This window comes from Peromyscus leucopus, chromosome 4 (assembly GCF_004664715.2).
Source record: "Peromyscus leucopus breed LL Stock chromosome 4, UCI_PerLeu_2.1, whole genome shotgun sequence".
In the NCBI taxonomy this organism is placed as follows: Eukaryota; Metazoa; Chordata; class Mammalia; order Rodentia; family Cricetidae; genus Peromyscus; species Peromyscus leucopus.
The window spans coordinates 146254062-146275268 of record NC_051066.1 but is presented as its reverse complement, the minus strand read 5'-3'; the positions used below and the strand labels follow the sequence as shown (position 1 = coordinate 146275268).

At 47.5% G+C, this 21207-nt stretch overlaps 1 protein-coding gene across 5 annotated transcripts in view; it reads right to left on the bottom strand.

The window, feature by feature from the left end:
- Positions 1-1000: 1000 nt before the first annotated feature.
- The window catches only part of Rtel1 (regulator of telomere elongation helicase 1), a 33025-nt gene continuing 12818 nt past the window's right edge, over positions 1001-21207 (bottom strand). The window contains exons 9-36 of one of the 5 annotated variants that reach the window (XM_028885250.2): positions 20255-20320; positions 19232-19385; positions 16269-16307; positions 16121-16199; positions 14829-14926; positions 13258-13313; positions 10244-10318; positions 10054-10135; positions 8251-8383; positions 7981-8094; positions 7850-7890; positions 7569-7654; positions 7349-7426; positions 6839-6916; positions 6351-6497; positions 6157-6272; positions 5837-5960; positions 5581-5731; positions 5355-5497; positions 4698-4793; positions 3462-3657; positions 3130-3270; positions 2491-2568; positions 2092-2316; positions 1833-1994; positions 1583-1714; positions 1403-1506; positions 1001-1293 (exon numbers count right to left, since the gene is read on the bottom strand). In XM_028885250.2, the coding sequence (XP_028741083.1) occupies positions 1162-1293; positions 1403-1506; positions 1583-1714; positions 1833-1994; positions 2092-2316; positions 2491-2568; positions 3130-3270; positions 3462-3657; positions 4698-4793; positions 5355-5497; positions 5581-5731; positions 5837-5960; positions 6157-6272; positions 6351-6497; positions 6839-6916; positions 7349-7426; positions 7569-7654; positions 7850-7890; positions 7981-8094; positions 8251-8383; positions 10054-10135; positions 10244-10318; positions 13258-13313; positions 14829-14926; positions 16121-16199; positions 16269-16307; positions 19232-19385; positions 20255-20320 (3126 nt within the window). In that variant the 3' untranslated portion in view covers positions 1001-1161. Of the gene's footprint in view, positions 1294-1402; positions 1507-1582; positions 1715-1832; positions 1995-2091; positions 2317-2490; positions 2569-3129; positions 3271-3461; positions 3658-4697; positions 4794-5354; positions 5498-5580; positions 5732-5836; positions 5961-6156; positions 6273-6350; positions 6498-6838; positions 6917-7348; positions 7427-7568; positions 7655-7849; positions 7891-7980; positions 8384-10053; positions 10136-10243; positions 10319-13257; positions 13314-14828; positions 14927-16120; positions 16200-16268; positions 16308-19231; positions 19386-20254; positions 20321-21207 lie in introns of those variants that run through there. The other 4 variants (XM_028885248.2, XM_037205489.1, XM_028885251.2 and 1 more) reach the window with 4 other exon arrangements.

The window sequence follows — 21207 nt, the reverse complement described above, 5'->3', positions numbered from 1 at the left end:
AAAACTCCCCTGAGCCCTATTGTTGGAAAAGGTAAGGAGGGCCAATATAAGTGGGACTGAGATCTGACATTTCCTGCAAGGAGCCTCTCGAAAACTTAAGTCTGGTAGCCTGTTTTTCATTATCAAAAAGCAGCATCACCTTGGACTAACATATATACAGGAGTTCCCTTTCCAGGGCTCTGACCCTGTCCACAAACTTCTAGCTTACTCCTGGTTCCAAGAGGAGGAAATGGGCAAAGTTGAAAGCCAAATCTAGGCCAGGGCAGAGCAGTTATGATGAAGGTGACACTGCTCTGAACTTGAGTAGCTAGCTGAAGTGCCTGTAAGGCACAGGTTCCACTGAATATTCCTGCTTTTAGGTTCCTAATTAAGTGGGTGGGAGGGGACAGGGACTACCTGGAGTCTACCTTCCTCCTGCAGCTTAAGTCCTAAGCTTCTATACTCTCACTCGATGCCAGGCATCCAGCAGGAGCAATCGTGCTGGTGCCTGATGGTGCTGTAAGAGCTAAGAACTCCCATGCTCAAGCTCATAGGGAAAGTGTGCATATGCACACACCACCTTCCAGTGTGGTTAGGCTGGACAATTTCATACAGATGAGACCTGGAACCACCCAGAAGGGCTTTTGGGGCATGGCTGGTGGAAGAAGAAATCTATGAGGAGGATGAAGGAATGAGTCCCTATTGGTTTGGAAGCTAACTGGACATTAAGAACACCACAGATCTGTAAGAAGTGCTCTTCCCAGACCTTTGTCCTTCTATATATGGATTTTTTAGTGTTTCTGTGTGGCCCTGGAAAAGGCTAGCCTCAAACTCAAAGACAGCTTCCTAAGTGCTGGGATTACAGGTGTGTACCAGGACCATTTTGTTTTTGAGGCAGAATCTCTAGCTTTGGCTGTCCTGAAACTAGGAGAAACTCATCTGCTTCTATAGGGATTAAAGGTTTGTACCACTACACCTAGCACCACCATAACACTCAAATTGTCCAAGCCTGGGACATAGACACCATCTTGACAATTGGTTTTATTGAAAAGCCCATCCCTTTAGTAATACAGGTACAGTGCCAATATAGGCACCCAAAAAAAGCTCTGGCAAGGAGGCATCTAGCAGACCCACTCCATGCCCTGAAGTTTCAGGGTTTCTCACAGGTAGGTTCAGATCCCACTAGGTGGTCAAGTATGAGACTTGTAGTGGGTTAGCCAATTCCATTTGGGTTGAATGGGGCTTCGGCCAGAAGACCTGTGCAAGGCTTTGCTTCCTATTAACAGCACCACAATCTGGACACGTTCTAGAGGCCTGTGGAGATACCTGCTAGGCACTGCAGCCTGGCTGAGTGCACACCCTATGCCCCTCAGCCCACCACCTGGGGAGATGCCTGATGGGTTGGAGAAGGTCAGACCCCAACCTTGAGTTGCTGTTGCCAACAGGCCCGACAACGGTAGAAATCACAGGAAGGGCACTGGAAAAGCACGGTGTCTTCAGCTGCACAGGCCGGGCACACAAATGCTGCTGCAGGAGGTCTAAGTGAGCACACAGTCCCAATGGCCTGCCATAGCCAACAGTCCCTGTAGCCCCTATTGCTTACTCCGCTCAGGCTTCATAGGCTTCATGGGCTCTGGGGTGCAATCATCAGACCTTACACTCTGGTCTGGCCTCTGTCTGAGGAAGGATGAGATCTTACTCTGGGTCTTCTCAGGTTTGTTGGACATTGAGGGACCTACAGACAGCAATGAGTATAAGAAACTTATGTATTTCCCTCCTGTTAACTCCTAGGTGCTGTGAGAGGCTCAGGGTGACAGGGCAAGGGTAGAGGGAGTCCTCAAGTGGGCCCTCACCTGGTTTTGTGTCCTCGTGGGCAAGTTCAGAAGGCACAGTTACGCTTTCTTCCTTGGGACCTGGCAGCTCCAAGCCCTTGCTTGTGGTAGGAAGGCCTGTCAGATCTGCACAGGTCTGTAGGAAGTGAGGCTTGTGGTGGGGACGCACAAACATGCCAAACCCTGTAGGGAACTTTTGCTCAGGCTCTGCACTTCTCATATACAGCCCCCACACCGCCCTTTCCCCAGAACCTATACTCTACATCCAAGGACTACATACTCTGTAGCAGGGACAAGTGTTCAGGTTTTGCAGTGGTCAGAGCTGCTACCACAGCCAGCACCTTGCCCAGGTCATCATCCTGTTTATATGCCCTCAGAGCTGCCATAAGCTGGCTGCAGCCTGCAGATCCCAGAGCCTTGCGGACGTCAGACAGGTAGGTACTCACGGCAGGCTGGCCAGGTTTCTCTACTGTACATCCCACTTTTGGACAATCGCTGGGGTCTCCTGATGAGAGAGATATTACTGGGGGGTCTAATGACTTGGGAGTCCCTGCCCACTCCACTTCCTTCCAAAAGAGTCTGTTAGCTGCTCAGGACAAACGTGTTTAAGAGTCAAGCAGTCCAACACGACTCTCTAAGGATTTTTAAGTCCCACCTGGGGTTGTTAGGAGCCAAGTACCTTTAGGGAGCAGATGGGCAGACAGGTGAGGCCTCCCCTGGTTCAGGTGCTCTCCAGGGTCCAGCTGTCTACCTACACCTTCAAACAAGATCAGTTTAGGCTCTGACACTCTCCTTCCTGGAGAAACATGCTCCTGAGACTAGACCTCATAATCCTCAGACAAGAAGGGGACCATGACATCAGACACACATCAGAGACCCGTCAAACAGGCTTAGAGGGCCCAGACAATGGGTCAGCTCAGGAGCATAAGTACAGACACTAGGAACCTTAATGAGTACCAAGCCCAAAAGGTGAATTCTCCAAATTGAATAAAGTCCCTCTGCCACACCTGCCCTGCATCAAGCAGTGGAACAGGAACTGCCTCTGTGGAGGGGCCAGCTCGGCTACTCAGAAGTACGACAGGTGCCCAGCTGCTAAGATGCTAGCATGAATTCTCCAGGGGCAGGTCTCTTGGATGCCTAGGCTAGGAAACAGAGTTCACCCAACAAATAGTGCTACCTTTTGGCAACAGAATCAGGGAGAATCATGCTTGGCTAATATAGCCAGCCAAGCAAGAGCCTAGGAATGCCTACTATGCCCATCTCAGGTGTAAACTGCCCTTCAAATCTGAGATTGAGTCTAGCCTGGGGCCTTGCTCACTGGTGGAGTCCGCAGCTGACTGTGCTTGTTCTCGGAAGGGAAGGTCGTGCCCTTGCTGGTAGCCACAGCCTTGGCCTGTTAGCTGGAAGCAGATGTCTTCAAACTGCTGCTTGTGGTGGGGTCGTACAAACTGGTAGAAGTCTGTGGGAAGGAGATAGTTGACTCTACAGGCTCTATACACTGTGATTGATGGGCTAGGGGCTCTGTGGACCATGGCCTACCCACCAAGCCCTTTCTCTAGGAAACAGAGACACCCTGGGCCCTAGTAGCCCTCTTAACCAGCCCCACCCCACCACTGTGGTGTTATCCCTTTAGCAGAAATTTGAAGGTACCTTTAAATAGGATGTGCTTCTTGGGGTCTTCAGCAAAGAGGCAGGTGAGAGAAGCTACTAGGGCTTCAAAGTCATCAGAACCCTTATAGTGCTGCAGGGCCTGGGTAAAGGTGTTGAAGTTGGCTTGACTCAATGCTTGCTTCACGGCTACCATGAACAGCTTGGCTCTGTCTTGTGTGCCAGCCATCGGTTCCTTCTGCAAGACATATAATCAAAAGCCCTATGAGAGTCAGCCCTTCCCTTCTGCCTTGGAGGCAGTACAGAGGAGTCGAGGGTCAGGGGACAATGACTTGCCATTCAAGCTACTGCCTATGAACCATCTACTGGGACAAAAAGCAGAGAGGGCTGCTGGAGAAGGAAGGTCCAGTTCTGGTGTGTGGTGAAGCTTAGGCCTATCTGAAACCACACCAAAGGCAGTCAGAAACCTATAGGGAACCTATAGATGTAGCTGTGGAGAACACTTCTCAACAGGCTCAGCCCTAGTTCTATACATCTCAGACCTATATAGAACTATGTAAACCAAGGCAGCTCCCACTCCTACCATTTCCACTCATCAGGCTCAGGCCCCCCACAGCTAGTCTACTTCCTGTTACATCAGCCCTCCTGAACACTGTCTGATTCTTCTCACTAGCAAGGTAAGGACAAAAGCCACCACTTGAGACTTTCCAGCAGGCAAGGGGTTAATGGCTCAGGCTGTAACTCAAGTTTTCATCTGAGACTAGGAACACACTGCATCTCCTCATACGGATAATTCAGTGTCCATACTCAGAAAAACCCAGTACCAAGCCATTCTAATCATTATGGTGGAGGAAACCACAACCAGTTATAAACCCCCAATCAAATGGGCCTAAGAATCAGGCCAGATTCCAGCAGAAAAAGAAAGATCTCTTCAGCAGGGCTGGAAAAGAAGAGTCTCGAGCAGGGCGAGCATGGTGGCACATGCCTGTAATCCCAGCACTTCGGAGGTAGAGTAGGAGGAACAGGAGTTAAAAGTCATTCTCGGTTACATAGTAAGTTCAAGGACAGCCTTTTTGTGACCCTATCACAAAACTAAAAAACATGGGGGGAGCGGGGGTTGTCCTCTTAGAGAAAGAATGGCAAATTAGAGATAAATCAACATCATAGCTATTCAAGCCTAAACACACCCCTGCTTGGTTGGGGGCAATGGGCACCAGAGGCAAGATTGCCATGTTTGCCCACAAGCAGCTAGCTTGGCTGCAGGGCTGGTTGACATACCGGATGGCTGACCAGCCTGACCTTCCTCCTTCCTCCTCTCTGCTCAACAGACAGCCTCTTCTCACACCGTAGAGGCAGGGTGGAGGAGCCAAGTGCCTGAGGGAAATTACAGCTGTGGTCCCAACCCAAACCCAGAGTTTCCAAAGCACCTGTGATATTCTTTTGGGTCTGGTGGTCCTAAACAGGGGGCTGAAGAGGGAGGGTACCATGCCCTAATGCTGGTGGCAATGCTGAGATTCCGTCCCTTTTATGTCATGCCACTTGCCCTTGTTTGTAGGTAGCAGTGAGAGAGCCACAGGAAGGACAGGTTGTGGTAACTGATTGTCAGAGCAGGAATGGAGGGAAGGAGCTCCAAGTCAGACCTAAGAACTTACAGGGTATGGGGCAAAGTTGAGGAAAAGGAGTTCGAGATTCCATTCACACAACACAGGCTGGAAAAAAGGGCAGCTTTGGGCATAGCACATCCTGGGGCAGGATGTGCTAAATTTTGAGTAGACTGTGCCAGACTGACCCACCAAAGACCTGGTGGTGACATCATGGGAGCCAGGGTCTGGGGATGAGGCATAGTACAATGGAGGTGCTGAGTACTCTCACTTGCCCACCTGTGTGCTGGAAAGGGTCCATGTTCAGGCCAGACACCCTCGCTCTGCCTCATACCTGTTCTTTCTCAGATGCCCCACCCTTCTGCTCGTTGTACTCTAAGGCGGCTAGCAGGCCCACAGGCCTCTGCTGGGCAGAAATTGGCTGCTGCTCATACTCAACACACAGGCTGCTCTCAGAGTCTCCAGAAGCTGATAATCCTAAAGAAATGTGTTGAAAGGAAAGCTTACCAGGAAGCAAGGACACTGTCTGTCATGTGTAGTTTGTACCTAGCCCCACACACCTATGGGCCTCTGCCTCAGGCTGGGCACATGGACATCCAAGCTCATGGCTTTCCGGGTGGAGAGGAGAGGGCTGGACAATGTAGCCTCCTTGACAGAAACTTCTCTCTCACTTACACTTGAGGTCACAGCCTGGGGAACTGGCAAAGGCATCTGTAGAATTATAAGGAAAGGAGGCTTGTATCCACTGCTCCTGAGAGAAGGGACCCCAGCCTCTCTATGTAACACAGGCAAGTCCACTGGACATTTGGAGCTCACAGTTTTCTGAGCAACACGGAAGAACTGGGCTACATCTCGGACGACATGGCCAAAGTTGTCATACACTTTGAGGTAGGGGCGCACCCAGGAGGGCAGCTGGGCTCTGGCATCAGCATAGGCGAACCTGGAGGGTGAATGTGTGGCTATCAGCTCAAGGGCCATCCCTGCCCTACAGCCACTACACCCAAGCCTCAAAGTGAAGGACTATAGTATCTATTGGCAGAGCAAGAAAGGTTGCTACAGGCCTCATACAGAGGGAAAGAGGGTCCAGGGCCTAGAAAGTGGAAAGAAATGCAGATCGCCACAGAGCCCTCCTGTACCTGTGGTCACATAGGAAGATGGCTCCATAGTCATGGCGGTGTCGGATAACCCTCCCAATAGCCTGGTTCACAGCCCTGGATGCCTGTTGTTGGTACCACTCCTGCCCAGAGAGGCACTAAAGAGGAAAGAATTGTGGCTATTGGGGTCATTGGTCCCTAAAGTTCCCTGCTCACCCAGCCATGTGGTACCTCACCTGACCTCCAGCCCCACTCCGGCTTCTCAACTCATCCAAGAACTGCATCTTGAGGACAACACGGGGATCCATTCGTGGGGGATATGGGAGGCCAGTGACAATCACACCACGACCGTTCATGTCTGAGAAGTCCAGTCCTTCACTGGCCTAGAACATAGAAAACAGGCACTTCTCTCCCCTGCTGGTCTCTACCTTGGATTGGGGTCTGCCCATGCCCTAACCCTTCCAGTCACCTATCCCAGGTATTGCAGGGACAAGACAAAGTTCCATTCTCAGATCAGGTCCACAGCTGGGCCCATGTTAATTCTGCCACACTCAGAACCAACCTCCTGCCTAACTTTGGCCTTGGCTACTAGTGCCCAGTAGGGCCCCTAGCATGGCTCCTTACTCATTTACTTGCTAGATGTATGACCCAAGGCAGGAGCCTTGATTCAGCCTATGCAAGGAAAACAGGTAAGAATAAAGAGGGTGACCTGTAGAGACCTCACCTTTCCTCGGCACACTGCTAAGAAGGTAGCCCCACTAGACCCAGGGGAAGCAACTCGCTGGTAGTAGGCATCAATAACCTAGATGAAAAGGATGGTCAGCCAGGTTTAGCTTCCTGTCCCTCTCAAGTGACACCCAAATCTTATTTTCTAAGATGAAGGATGGTCTCAGCTGGGTGGGACATCAGGGTTCAGAAAGCATTTTCATGATCCCATTTCCAACAGAGGCACACCCAACACCCAGAGCCTGCCCAGTGTTTCCAGAAAACACAGGGAACCCCACAGCCAGGGTAGCTGCTGGGTCCCAAGGACTCAGGCAGGAGGATGAGGGGCCATTATCTACATGCCAGACCATGCCAGAGGCCTTCTAAAAGGTGATACACTTGGAAGTAAGCACACAGCCCAGAACAGGCAGTCTGGAGCTAGCCAGGGTCCCTGGTCAGAGACAGTGGTCAGCCGGAGGCTCTGAGGGGTGGTAGAAACAAGCACCACCTGACTCCTAGTTTGTCAGACCTCTGAGAAGCTGCCTTTGTTCCTGGGTTCCACAAATAGAGGCTTCAGCACCTCCACCTTCTTAGCCAAGTCTTGTGCCTGTGGGAGAAAGCCAGGATATGAATGGATAGGCAAGGGCTGTAGCTACAGTCTTGTTTCATGGCTCTTTCCAACTACCTTGCCCAGACTTTCAGTCATATTGGGAGTTCTATCTCTCAGGAGCATATGTAGGGGAACGCACCCGCCAGAACTCCAGGCTTTTCTCCATGACAGGGTAGGAAGGGAAGAAGACCAGAAGCCCCTGGGGCACCACACGAGCGATGTTGCCTGGAAATGTCATAGCTGTGGTCCAGGCAAGGCTTAGAAGACTGCTGAGGGCCCTGTTGGTTCTCAGGAATGGAAATGGGGAAGTACCAAATCCCTAACCCCCATGGGATGGAACAGGGTAGAGGGTCTAGAACCAGACCAGTTATGAACAAGGGTTTCCTAAGGAAGGAAGGAATTGTGTGGAGTAGTACTTACCCAGAGCCTTCCCCAAGGAAGATAAGCACTCCTTAGAAAACCTGTACAATTAGAGGCTGCTGCTATGAGAGAGGCCTAGATCTCAGCAGTCCATAACACTGCAGAAAAGCCCAAAAACTAGGACCCCTTACCTTTTGTCATAGGCAGAGCTCAGCTGGACACCATCAGGTCCTCTGGGGACAACTCCCACCCAGAGCTGATTCCTGCCAATGATGTGTGGGTTCTCTAGACAGACTGGAAATGGGCTGGGAATGGCCAGAGGAAATAGAGAACAAATAGACCTGAGATCTGAGACCCTTCTGGACACTGGCCCACAGGAAGCCCTGGAGTCCAGGCAAGCATCCCCACCCCCATCCACCATGTTCCTAGTTTTTTGACTTCCAGCCAGAGGTGTCTCATACATCTGCATCTCCAGAGCGAAGGAGGACAGCGGAGCCAGTGTGCCACTGGTGAGGATAAGGGTTCGGACTCCTTGGTAGACCAGTTCACGCATGCTGTGGCTGGGACTGAAGCACCAGTAGCTCAGCACCTTCCCTGCAGGAGAATGGGGTATGAAGACAGGACTGGGGTCCACCATCTTCATCTACTGTGTTGAGAGAGCAAACCACCTGCAGTCACATAGGCCCAGGTACACATACCAGGACAAAAGGCAAGGTCTGAGCTGGGACCTGAGCCCAGCCTGTAATCTTGCCCCTCTCAGGGGTCCAGAGAGCAAGAAAGAGGTTGACTCAGGATACTGGCAGATACAAAGACATCTGGCCTCAACTTTTAACTTCTGTAGAAACCATGACATGTGGCACTTGATTTGGAGTTACTCTGCCAAAAGCACACAGGAAGGAAAAAGCATCCAAACTCCTGACATTTAAGGCATAACTGCTAAAAAAGGTATCAAAGCCCCAGACTCTGGTCACATCAGCAGCAGGCAAGGTCACTGATTCAGAAGCACAGTTTCAAGCAATGCCTTACTGACTAGAACCACACACTGCTCATTCCCAGTGATCTCTGGAAGCTCCAAAAATTAAAACACCACAACTTAAAAGTCACTGAAGGCAAAGTCAGGTGCCATCAGAGACTATTTCCATCCTAAGTTGGAACCTGCCCTGCTTGAGCTTGAAGCTGTCAACAACCTCAATAAACTCATTTCATATAAATACCCTCTAGGGAAGACTACTTTTGAGAACTCTTCAGTACCTGAGCACTCACCAACCTCACAAGGCATCACTATCATAAAGGACACTTTTTGCTTAGAAGAGAGTGTTTTGTACAGTAGGGAGGTCCCAGGGAGGCAGAACCACACCACAGCTCCTGCTAAACACACAGCACCTCTAACCCTTTCCTCCCTCTAGGCCAGAATGACTTAAATGACAGCATCCACACAAGCTCCATTGGACTGCTTTTGCTAGCTGCAACCTGTAAGTTACAAAGCAGCCTCAGGATGTAGTAGCATACACTTGGGAGGCAGAGGCTGACAGATCTCTGCGAGTTCAAGGCCAGCCTGGTCTACACAGTGAGTTCCAAGACAGCTAGAGCTACATAGTGAGACCCTATCTTGGGGAAAAGCTAAACAAAACAAAGCAGCCCCCCCAAAAAAGTGGTCTACAAAAATGGAAAGATAGGAACAGAAGCTCACAGGCAAGGCATTGCTAGACAATGTGAGAGATGTGGGAGCTGGGGCTGCAGCCTTGCTGAGGAGCAAACTTGACATGTAAGCTGAGTGTTGTGTGAGTCAGTGGTTGCCACAAGGAACATCTGTGAAGCCAGACTCATTGCCAGTTGCCAGGGCTAACTATCGTGTAAGGTAGGTGGGGCAGAATACAGACAAGATCCCAGTGCTAAGACAGGGCAGTGGTGGAGCAAGCCTTTAATCCCAGCACTCAGGAGGCAGAGGTAAGTGGATCTCTGAGTTCAAGGTCAGCCAGGAAGAGACTCTGTCTCAAAAAATCAAAATAAGTAAGTAAGTAAGTAAGTAAGTAAAATAATAATAAAATTCAAAGAAGTGTACCCTAAGTGAGGGAGAGGAGGCCTTGCAGGGCCCTGGTTCTGCCACTGCCCTACTAGGTGACTCTGGGTATATAACAGTGCTTCCAGCTTCCTCCAAGGTCTCTGGCTTTCAGTGGGCATAAGTGTGCATGACTCCACATGTGATAGTACTACTGTGCAAAAGTTGGACAGAGTAGAAAATTTCCTGCAGTGCAGGTTTGTACCTTGTTTCCTAGATGTAGTGGTGCTCCAGGCATCTGACCGCTGAGCTGTCCTCCAGTGACTGGTTTCAGGGTGGATGTGTACCTGGAAGGACAAACATACATATACACCTACCTGCCCCAGTCCTAGAGCAACTCTCCCACAGGTCTATGAGACCTCTCTACTAGCCCACATCCTGGAAGCTGCTCCTACCTTATAGGAATGTGAGATACCCAGCCCTACCAGGGAACCAGGGCTGCCTTCAGGAGGGTCCACACTGAACACGATCTGAAAGGCAAGATAACACAGCAAAAGGATTAGGAACCTGAGTTAAGAACACAAATACCTTCATGCTGAGATAGAAACTAAGGCCTCTTAGCCCAGCATACAAGAGCCCGAAGCTACTTTATCTTTCTCTTCACTCAGATATTCAGGGGCCCATCTGCCCAACCATGAAACTAGAGAGCATACCCAGGCTTAGGAGAAGTAGTTTAGCTGGGCTGTCACCTACTCCAAATGGCTCCAGAGCTCTCTTGGGCTTCTCCTACTGGGAGCCACCTGCACATATTAGGAATGCAGCAGCCTAGACAGCCCTTACTTGACTAACTCAATTTACTCTTCCTTCAGTACCTCTTGGTATTCCAGATTAATCTAGAAATTCAACATTCAAGTTAAGATTATGGCAGGGTTCCTAAAGTCCAGGAATAGGGTGACCTCCCCAAATTCATCTAACAGGGGAAATGCTAAGACAATTTATGGGAACAAAAATGAATTTATTCTAACCAGTATCAGAACTTACCAAAACCACAGCAAGTGAGAATTAAACAGTAAAGCAATATGACAACAGCAGCAAGAGACCAAAAAGTGGAAGAGCTGGATAAAAGCAGTCACCTGCCACTCACACCCTTTATGAGGAATGGCAGATAGATGCTCAGTCCCTATACAAACCCACACAATTCTACAGAAGATTTCAAAAACCAAAGAAAACTAGCAATGGGTTAGGCAGCATGAACCAGAGCAACAAAGTCTCCAGCAACAAGGAAACCTTTTCACCGAGCCTACTAAAAGACAGAAAAGGCAAGTAGAAGATATAAGATATGCCCATCATCTGAGGTGAACACACAGAATTTACAAAGCCTTCAAATCAGTGAGAAACACAGCCATACAAAAGCACCACCCACTGTGAGAAGCCACATCCATAGAGTAAAAGAAGTAAATGTGAGCCACTGAGGAACAGGTGGAAGTACTACACATAGTTCTGACCTCCTTCGACAGGGAAGTCTTTGCACTGACCACCTACCTTGTAAAGGTAGCCTGTCACTGCTTCTGGCCTCCTTAACAGGCAGACCCTCCTTCACTGTGCTTCCCTGTTCACCTCCAGCTAAACTGACAACCCCAAACTCTCATCCCAGGGGTCTGCTCTGAGTAGAAATCCCGCACAGCCTGTGTGAGAACCCCCAGGCACTGTTTTCCACCCAATGTCCACTGAACCTGTTTGTTGTTGGCTGTGCAGGAAACCACTGTGCCGATCTCTGCACCCCTAGTAGCACCAGGGAGGACCAGCTTCCCACTTGGGCTGAGTGAATAGGGCACCATGTTCTCTCAGGACCTATCTGTGTCTGCCTAGATTTCTGGCCTTCAGGATATCATCAGTTGGTGCTCTGAACCTCCTGAGCTGCCTTCATCATTCGTATCCCCATCTGGCACAAACTGTGAGAGGGAATGGAAATGGTATAATCCATCCTTCCCTGGACCTTGCATGGGGTGTTTAGAAACACTCTCACACACAACAACTTAAACTGGCCATATGAGGGAAGAGCAGGGCTCCCTGATCCCATGGGACTCATGTGTTTCTCTAAGAATCCACAACACAAACATTTAAACTTAAAGAACAAGAGACATCTTAGATTGACACATCACCTGGTCCTGAAACACCAGACAGGTTTGTGGGAGATAGAAAATGAATCAACAAGAATCCCAGGTAACTAAAAGCCTGGTTCTCCAACCTAAGCAAGATGCGGTGGGATAAGGGGAAAACTTCACTCCATAGTATGAGCACACGCATTCACTCACATGTGAATGTTCGTAAGTATGAATGCCCACTACATGTCTGGCCCAGGTGAGCAAGAGGGAGGAAAAGAAAGTATTCTAGTCTAGAAGCCACATACGTCTGCTGACCCTTCTCTTGCCTGACAAAATCTGAGGCTAGTTGCATTTCTGTGCACATTTCCATGTCCTGAAAAGAATTCTTGGAACCAACAGTTATACTAGAAGCAGCTGAGAGATGAGCAACTCACCAGTTACCTGTTCTACTGCTGAGGAACATGCTAGCAAGGATCTAGTTAGCACAGTACCAGGATGGGGAATGGAAGGTACCAGGGGTCTTTGTAGCAGCTGCCAAAGAAATTCCAAATCACTGGGCAAGCAGGTCTATGTTCCAAAAATCATGGATAATGGAGCTATCTCTTTTACAAACAAATTATGGAGAACAGAATTCTGGGGAATACAGAGGTTATACTGTTCACATGAGCCCTTTAGGTCTAGGAATAGCAGGGCTCCATGGATACCAGTCACACATGTGGTATACATAATACATACAGGCAAAAATACCCATTAACATAAAAAAAAGAGAGAAAGAAAGAGTGCTGGTGCACTATACCTGAGGACAACTGCACGTCACACAGACAAGGAGAAGAAAGGCACCAAAACAGCACAGTGACAAGCAGGAAGAGACCTGATGAGGTGGTAAGAGTCTACATGCTTCTCTGTCAGGGCTCTACAATTCCACCTTTGTCTTTCACAGTGGCTCCATAGTCATCCCTCCCTCTGCTAGGGACACACAGATCATGGCACTTAGAGGGCCCATTTGCCTTTTCCCTGAGATCAGATCATTTGTTTCTGGATTTCTCCCAGTCTGAATCTGGAGCTGCTATGAACAAGGAGGTCCTGCCCGGCCCCAAAGGGCACTAGTGGACTCTAAATAGCTCCTGACCTCACTCTTCATAGTACCTTGGTCCTATGAATGTATCTGGTCACTGAAGAGTCAAAAATGTCAGATCTGTCCTCTGTTTCTTCCCACTGAGGCCTACATTGCATTCAGGTGAAAGTGAGATGCTAAAGGGTTTGTTAACCACAGACGTGATATGAGGACCTTTGTCCATTCCCTGAAGCCCTTGCTACCACTTCCAAAAACAGAGACACCCCAATAATTAAAAGCAGTCTCCTACCTGGATAATGTCCATGAGCTTCTGCAACCCAACTGTGTTGGTGAATACACCAGTACCTGTGGAGCATTGGGGAGCTGACATCCACACAAGCAGAAGAGACACTGAATCCCACATTACAAGGAGCCAGCACAGATTCACTTTCAAGCTCTATCTCAGGTCTGCTGGAAGCAACCAGACTCCCCATAACCAATATCAGGGACGGGATGTGCTAAGGAAGGGCAGATGACCTGTTCTGCCTGGTGTTAAGGAGCGGTCAGATGGGGAATCTCCCCAAAGGAGTTCAGGCTTCCAAAATAACTCGGTGGTCAAAGGTGGAGGGTGGCTGCTATCCCCCAGTGCATATCAGATATTGCTGCATGTGGCACTGGAGACCTCACTCCACTCAGCAGAACAGCCCATAAGAACACTGCCCTTTGGAAACTGAGCAGAAATCAGATCTGGTAGCAAGGGGGAGAAGCTAGAGAGGCTCACATCTCACTAAATCCACTAAGGTTTCTAATATTCCTCCATAAAAAGGGAATAACTAGGACATACTACAGTAAGAAACCACAAACAGGGAGCTGAAGAGATAGCTCAGAGGTTAAGACTGACTGTTCTTCCAGAGGTCCTGAGTTGAAATCCCAGCAACCACATGGTGGCTCACAACCATCTAAAATGAGATTTGGTGCCCTCTTCTGACAGGCAGGCAGAACACTGTATACATAACAAATAAATAAATCTTTAAAAGAAAGAAAGAAAGAAAGAAAGAAAGAAGAAAGAAAGAAAGAAAGAGAAGGAAGAAGAAGAGAAGGAAGAGAAGAAGAAAAGAAAGAAGAAGGAAGAGAAGGAGAAAGAGAAAGAAAGAAAGAAAGAAAGAAAAGAAAGAAAGAAAGAAAGAAAAAAAAAAAAAAAAAAAAAAAAAAAAAGAAAGAAAGAAAGAAAGAAAGAAAGAAAGAAAGAAAGAAAGAAACCACAAAAAGGAAAGCTGCAAAAGACAATAATGGTTGGCCAAATGTTGCTACTGCCTCCATGTCGCAATGAGAAAGAGGAAGCTAGCTGGACCCTGTAATCTTTTTTTTTTTTTTTTTTAAGATTTAATTATTTATGTATACAGCATATGTGACTGCAGGCCAGAAGAGGGCACCAGATCTCATTACAGGTGGTTGTGAGCCACCATGTGGTTGCTGGGAATTGAACTCAGGACCTCTGGAAGAGCAGTCAGTGCTTTTAACCTCTGAGCCATCTCTCCAGCCCTGGACCCTGTAATCTTAGCACTCTAGAGATAAAGGCAAGAGCCAGTTTTAGTCTGAGATATATAGCATCCCAGAAAAAGAGGGCTAGGGATGGGGCTCAATGGTAGAGCACTTGTCTCTGCCATGAATGAGATCCTGGGTTCAATCTCCAGTACTACCCAAAAGTAAGTAAACAAGCACAAAAGGTGGGATAGTTGAGGAGCTTCACTGACTAGATTCTTGTTCATGAGGAAGGCATGATAGCAACCTGCTGGACATGGAATAATAACCCCCCTCCCCAATTCATCTACACCAAAATCACTAGGCTGGCATGCTCCATAAGGGTAACCCAAGACTCACGTCCTGCCAGGTGCTGGATTATCTGGTCCAGTGATTCCAAAATGCAGCCTTTGGTTTGAAATGTTATTTGGGCTTCAGCAAATAGCTCAAAGATGTAGCTGCCAAAGAGGAGAACAGAAGCTTGAAACTGAGGAGACAAGGCTATGGTTTCTGGGAACCTAAAAGGTATGGGTAAACTTGAAATTTCTGGTACTCAGAAATAACTGCTGAGTACTTCAACGAGGCCAACACTGGAGATAAGAGGCTTCTCCCTTCAGTGATCTCCTGGTAGGCAGAGTACAGTAGGTTACTATCATGAGAATCACTACCTAACAAGGAAAAGACCAGGTATTTGGGCATGAGACCACAATCAGAGGTGGCCTGAGTGTAGGCCTTTGCAGCTAAACTCTGGGTTGTAACTCTAAGAGCCTTGGAAAGAGATGGGAAGGGGGCAACAGAAGCCACAGCAGCGGGGAGGATGTGGCAGGGTCTTTAGGTGCAGGTAGAGAAGGCCAAGAAAGCACACTAGAACCCAGGTCAGGCTGGTATACCAGGTTTATCTAGAAGTAACTGGGAGTACCTACAAAGGCTTCTGCTCAGGGGAACAAAATGTTTCAAGGAGAAGGTAGGAAGCCCAAGACCCCAGAAAACGCTTTACCCTCCATAAGCCCAGACCAGGTCCTAGCACAGCCACTGGCTGCATGCTATAAGAGCAACCCCTCAGTCCCGGCTACAGTCCCTCATCAGCCTTCAAACTAGGCTACCTACAGTTGTTCGGAAAAAAAAACAGATCATGGAACAATCTAAGAGCCCTAAACAGGCCTCAGTGATAGCACTGATGGTTCCAACCGGCATTTAATACATCAGCAAGAGGCCAGAGGAAAAAGCTGGAGGAGACACTGTGTAGTAGTGTGTGTTGTTATTCCCAAGGTTTTCAATGACTACATTAAAAAGCTGGCAACTGGCTTGGAGAGATGGTCCAGTAGTTAAGAGTGCTTGCTCCTTTTCCAGAAGACCTGTGTTTGGTTTCCAGAGCCCATATAGAGTAGCTCACAACTGTCTGTAACTCTAGATCCAGGACATCCAACAACCCGTTCTAAATTACACAGGCACCAGCACACATTTACACAAATACATACACACACACACACACACACACACACACACAGAAAGAAAGAAAAAATAAATCTTTTTTAAAAACCTGGTAACTCTTCTTAAGCCTTGAAAATTGAAAGCAGACCCCATTGCCGGGTGAAGGCTCAGACAGAACCTCGTGAGGACTTGCAGTAATGAGGTCAGCAGCTATCCCTCACCTTCCAGGTTTGGTGACTCCTCTGTCATCCCCAGGCAGCTGGACAGCATCAATAGCCCCCTCCAGGCGAAGCAGGATCACTGTGAATCAAGGGCATGTTAGGGGCATGCCTTCCACCCAGCCCAAGGGGAAGGAAGGGAAACACTTACTCTTCAGCTTTGCGATGTCTTCCAGCTCCATGTTGAGCCCTGGGTAAGAAAGTATATACACAATTCCATACCTTTCTAGCACTGTCTGTAGCCTCAAAAACTAGGTTTTTGAGGGTTCCCAGTGTGGTAAAAGGGGTAGGTGGGTGGGAGGTGAGGTGGGGCCCACATTTGAATTGGATACAATAGTACAAGCCCATGTTCACCTTTAGAAATACACATAAACACATCCTCGCACACAGAGGTTCTTTATACTCTGCTCTCAAAGACCTCAAAATAATTAATGGCCAATGACAATTAACATGTGCCCACATATGCTCAGACAAAAATGAGGACATATAAGAACAGAGGACAGACAGTAAAACATCTGAAGGGAAACCAGGGCTTGCTGGAGGCTGGATGGTGTCAGGTCTAGGCAGGAAGTAGTAGAGTTTCACAAACACAGTGGCAAAGAAGTTGTCCATGATTGCTAGGCCAGGTTAGCAGGACATTACCTTCAAGAGTATTTCAGTGGGATATTGAGCCTCAGCAGTAAGACTGATGATGGGTTGTATCAACCACAGATAGTTAAACACATCGGTAATGATTAATATTGGTTAATATTGTCAACCTGATATTCTCAAGAATAAGCAAGGATAAAATCTCTGTCAGATATGTTCATGAAAGAGTTTCTAGGCTGGGTTAATTGAAATGGTAAGACCTATCCTAAATATGAGCAGAGCCATTCCATCGGCTACAGTTCTGAACTGAATAAAAAGTTAAAGGTGCTGGGCGGCAATGGCGCATGCCTTTAATCCCAGCACCCAGGAGGCAGAGCCAGGCAGATAGATCTCTGTGAGTTCCAGGCCAGCCTGGTCTACAGAGTAAGATCCAGGACAGGCACCAAAACTACACAGAGAAACCCTATCTCAAAAAAACCAAAAAGTTAAAGGTGACAAAAATAAATAAATAAATAAATTTTAAAAACAAAACAAAAACACAGATTTCTGTGAGTTCCAGGCCAAGCTGGTCTATATAGAGATTTAGTACAGCCAGAGTTACATAGAGAGACCCTGTCACAAAAGAAGGGGGAGGGGGGATCTCAGCAGCATCACACTCTCTTCTCTCATTCCCTCCCCTTTCTCTCTCTCTTTCTCTCCCCTCACTTTTGTCTCCTGACTACAGACACACCAGCTGCTCAAGCCCTTGCCACTACAAAGTCCCAGTTATGATGGATTGTACTCTGAGAATGTAAGCCAAGATAATCCTTCCTTCCATAAGTTGCTTTGGTTAGGTATTTTGTTATGACGAGGAGAAAAATAACAAACCAACACTCAGACATGCTATTTAAACACTGTTCCCCTCTGAAGATAACACTCAATTGCTAATTGAGAATCAACTCAAGCTTTCAGATTTGAAATGGGTGGTGTGTGTTAAGCATGATCCTGCTTTTAAAATATAAACAGTGTCACCACAAAGCTGAAGAATCTTTATATTATTTCTGCTACAAAATTAAAGGGCTGAGTGAGACAGCACCACCTTGAAATCACTCATCAAATAGCCACGTTACCACAGAAAAGGAAGGAAGTAACCAGGAGTCATCAAGATATGAATTAGAAGTTGGGTAAAAGACCACTCAGAGAAGCAGAGCTATGGCTGTGATGACAACCCCCCTTCTTGATTGGTGGCGATTCCCTGGGTGTTTAGTTCATCATGTATCTCACAAGAAAATCTATTCTCTTTTGTGTGTGTGTGTGTGTGCTGTATGCATACATGCCTGTGTTTATATCCATGTATATCAGCTTGTGCACTTGGAGGCCAAATGAGGATATCAGTTGTCTTCCCCACTGCTCATTAGCTTAATTCCCTTAAAACAAGGTCTCTCACTGAACCTGGAATTCAATGTTTTGGATAGGCTGGCAGGCCAGTGAACTCCCAGGATCCACTTGTCTCTCTATCTGTAACACTGTGGTTATAAGCACAAGCAGACATAGCTGACTTTTTTGTGGGGATTTCCTATACCTGTGCATTGCTTTAAAATTAAAAGCAGGGCTGGGTATGGTGGTACATGCCTTTAATCCCAGCACTCAGGAAGCAGGGGCAGGCAGATCTCTGAGGCCAGCCTGGTCTACATAGCAAGTTTCAGGACAGCCAGGACTGCACTGAGAGAACCCGTTTCAAAAAACAGCCCCCCACTCCCCCAAAAAAAGAAAAGCTAGGAAAAGATGTAAAGACTTTAGAAAACACTGGAAAAACTACGGTTGGGGATATAGCTCAGTTGGCAGAACACTTACTTAGTATGCACAAAGTGCTGGGTTTGATTCCAGCATCAAATAAACCAGGAATGATGGCCTAAGTTTAAAATCTCAGCACCTGGGAGGTAAAGGCAAGAGGACCTGAAGCTAAAGTTCATCCTTTCTTTCTGACATAAGTTGGAGGCCAGCCTGAGCTACATGAAACTCGTCTCAAAGAAAAAATGAAAACACTGAAAGTATCCAATGAGCCAGTCTATAGCATTTTCCTACAACTAAAACACTCCATCCAGGAGGGAAGAGAAAAGTCCATAAGACTCAATGTACAAGAGTCACAAGTTCCCTCCTTAAGGTTATACAGGCAGCAACAGTTGCTAGGGAGAAGAGGCTTTGCCCCTTGAGTACCTTTTACTCATGTGGCCTGCTGTCATTCTTTTGTTTGTTTGTTTTTTGAAACAGGGTCTCTTGATGTAGTCTTGACTGTCCTGGAACTCACTAAACTAGAATGGGTAGAATTATTTCTTTGGTCTGTTATTGGCGCCCTATCTGGGATAAACAGACAGGAAGTCACACAACAGGAACCTTGAACCAAGTGTCTCAGCAAACTCCTGTCCTAGAGTGCTATCTAGACAAAAGGTACCAGGAAGATCAGACACTGCTCTAATGCAGAATATACTTCTAAGATGCCTCTAATAGGCCCAGACTCTACTTTTCAGTTCTTGGTCATAAACTTACCTGTGCTGGGGGTATCTGCACTGAACTCCAGTTGGAGTTCACCCTGCTGAGCCACCCGGGCTTGCTCCTCTAAAACCTGGTTAATAGCCTCCAGTCCTGAAGCCACATCACGGGGCGTCAAGTCAAAGGAGGCTGACTCCTCACATATCTTCTCCTGAGGGCCAAAGCAAATCCATGTTACAGCAGAGTAGAGCAGAATGGGGACTCTAGGAAGCAGAAGTGAAGACGCAAGAGGGACTGGAAGACAACGGCCAACTCCCCAGAACTCTAGTTCCTGATCTCTAAAGTCAAAGCTGGTCCAAAGATAACTCACTGACCACACCAATATTTTAAAACATTATTTCACTTGAGTTGCCAAGATTTTGTTATAGGAATATTTATCAACAAAAGCAGTATTTTTGGCTTCAAAAGTCAGAAGATACCACATATCGGCTCAATAATTCCTATAGCAACAGTTGCCTGGAGCCAAGTAGGAAGTAAGGTCCTGCTTTGGGTAGGGTGGAACTGGCTCTCTATCAGTCTCATCCCAGGCTCCATAGCAGCTAAGGATGATGCTATTCATTCTAGACAACCCTGAGCAAACAGAGACAAAAGAGACAGGGGTGGTGGAGTCACTGTGACAATGTGCTGGTAAAAAGGGACGAAGGGACCCAGGAGGGCCTCCAGGAACCACTCTTGTTGCTATTGCCACCAAAGATGAGCAGTAGCCTAAAGAGCAGAGACATGTAAGAAAGACAATAGAGTATGGTACAAGAGACAGCAGAGTCAGGATATCCCTACCAACTGGCTAGAAGGGCAGAAGCCCAGTAGAGGTACGCGTATGGACCCTGTACCTAAGGGCACACCTGAAGCCCAACTGGCCAGTCCAGATGAGGCAACTGATAGACCATCAGAGGAGCAGTAGCACCTGGGTCTGCTTGGTACTGAGAACTAGGCTTCTGGGTCCAAGGCAGAGCTTCTCCAGAAAATACCTAGCAAGTTGGGAGAGATAGGAAACACAGCATAGAAGCTAAGGAGACTCACCACATTGTGGGCTTCATCAAAGATCACGACTGTCCCCTTCAGGTCAATGTTGTGTGCCTTACGACTCTACAAAGAAGAGAAGTTACCATCGACTGGAGCTGAGTCAGGCAAGGCCAACTTAGAGTGCAGGCCTGCATATACAGGAAAAGAGGGAACCTGAGGCATGTGGTGGGCACCAAACATCATAAACAGGTCACATACACACTATGGAAGAAAGAACAAAGGTTCTCATACTCCACTGTAAGGATTGGCACTTGCTCCAAGTTGACTTAAAGCAGATTTACAGTACCTGTTGTGAAATATTTGTATACTGTGTGAAGATATGGTGCTATGATTGGTATAATAAAAAGCTGTATGGCCAATAGCTTGGCAGGAGAGGATAGGCGGGACTTCCAGGCAAAGAGAGCTGATGTCAGAGGGATGAATCTAGGTGCATGGGAGATGCCAATGGGATGTACAGGGCAAAGGAAAGGTAACCAAGCCACATGATAGAACATAGATTAATAGAAACAAGTTAATTAAATTATAAGAGCTAGTTAGAAAGATGCCTAAGCTAAGGCCAAGCTTTCATAATTAATAGTAAGTCTCCACGTTATTATTTGTAGGCTGGTGGTCCCAATGAGAAAGTACTACTACAAATACCTATCCAAGCCTAAGCAAAGTTGGATGCTTATGACCATCTGTATCAGGGAATTGTTCACACAGCAGAAAGGAGTATATGCTACAGTCAAGAGGACAGCCAAGTAATCCAATAAAATGGGATTGCCCCTAAGCCTGACAACCTGATTTCAATCCCTGGAACCTACAAGGTAGCAGAGGAAGAGAACTGAACTTACAAGTTATATTTTGTTTTGTTTTGCAACATTAGGCACCAAACCAGGCTCAAGTGCTCTATCACTAAGCTTGGGCTGGCCTTGCTCTCATGATCTTTCTGCCGCAGTCTCCAGAGTGCT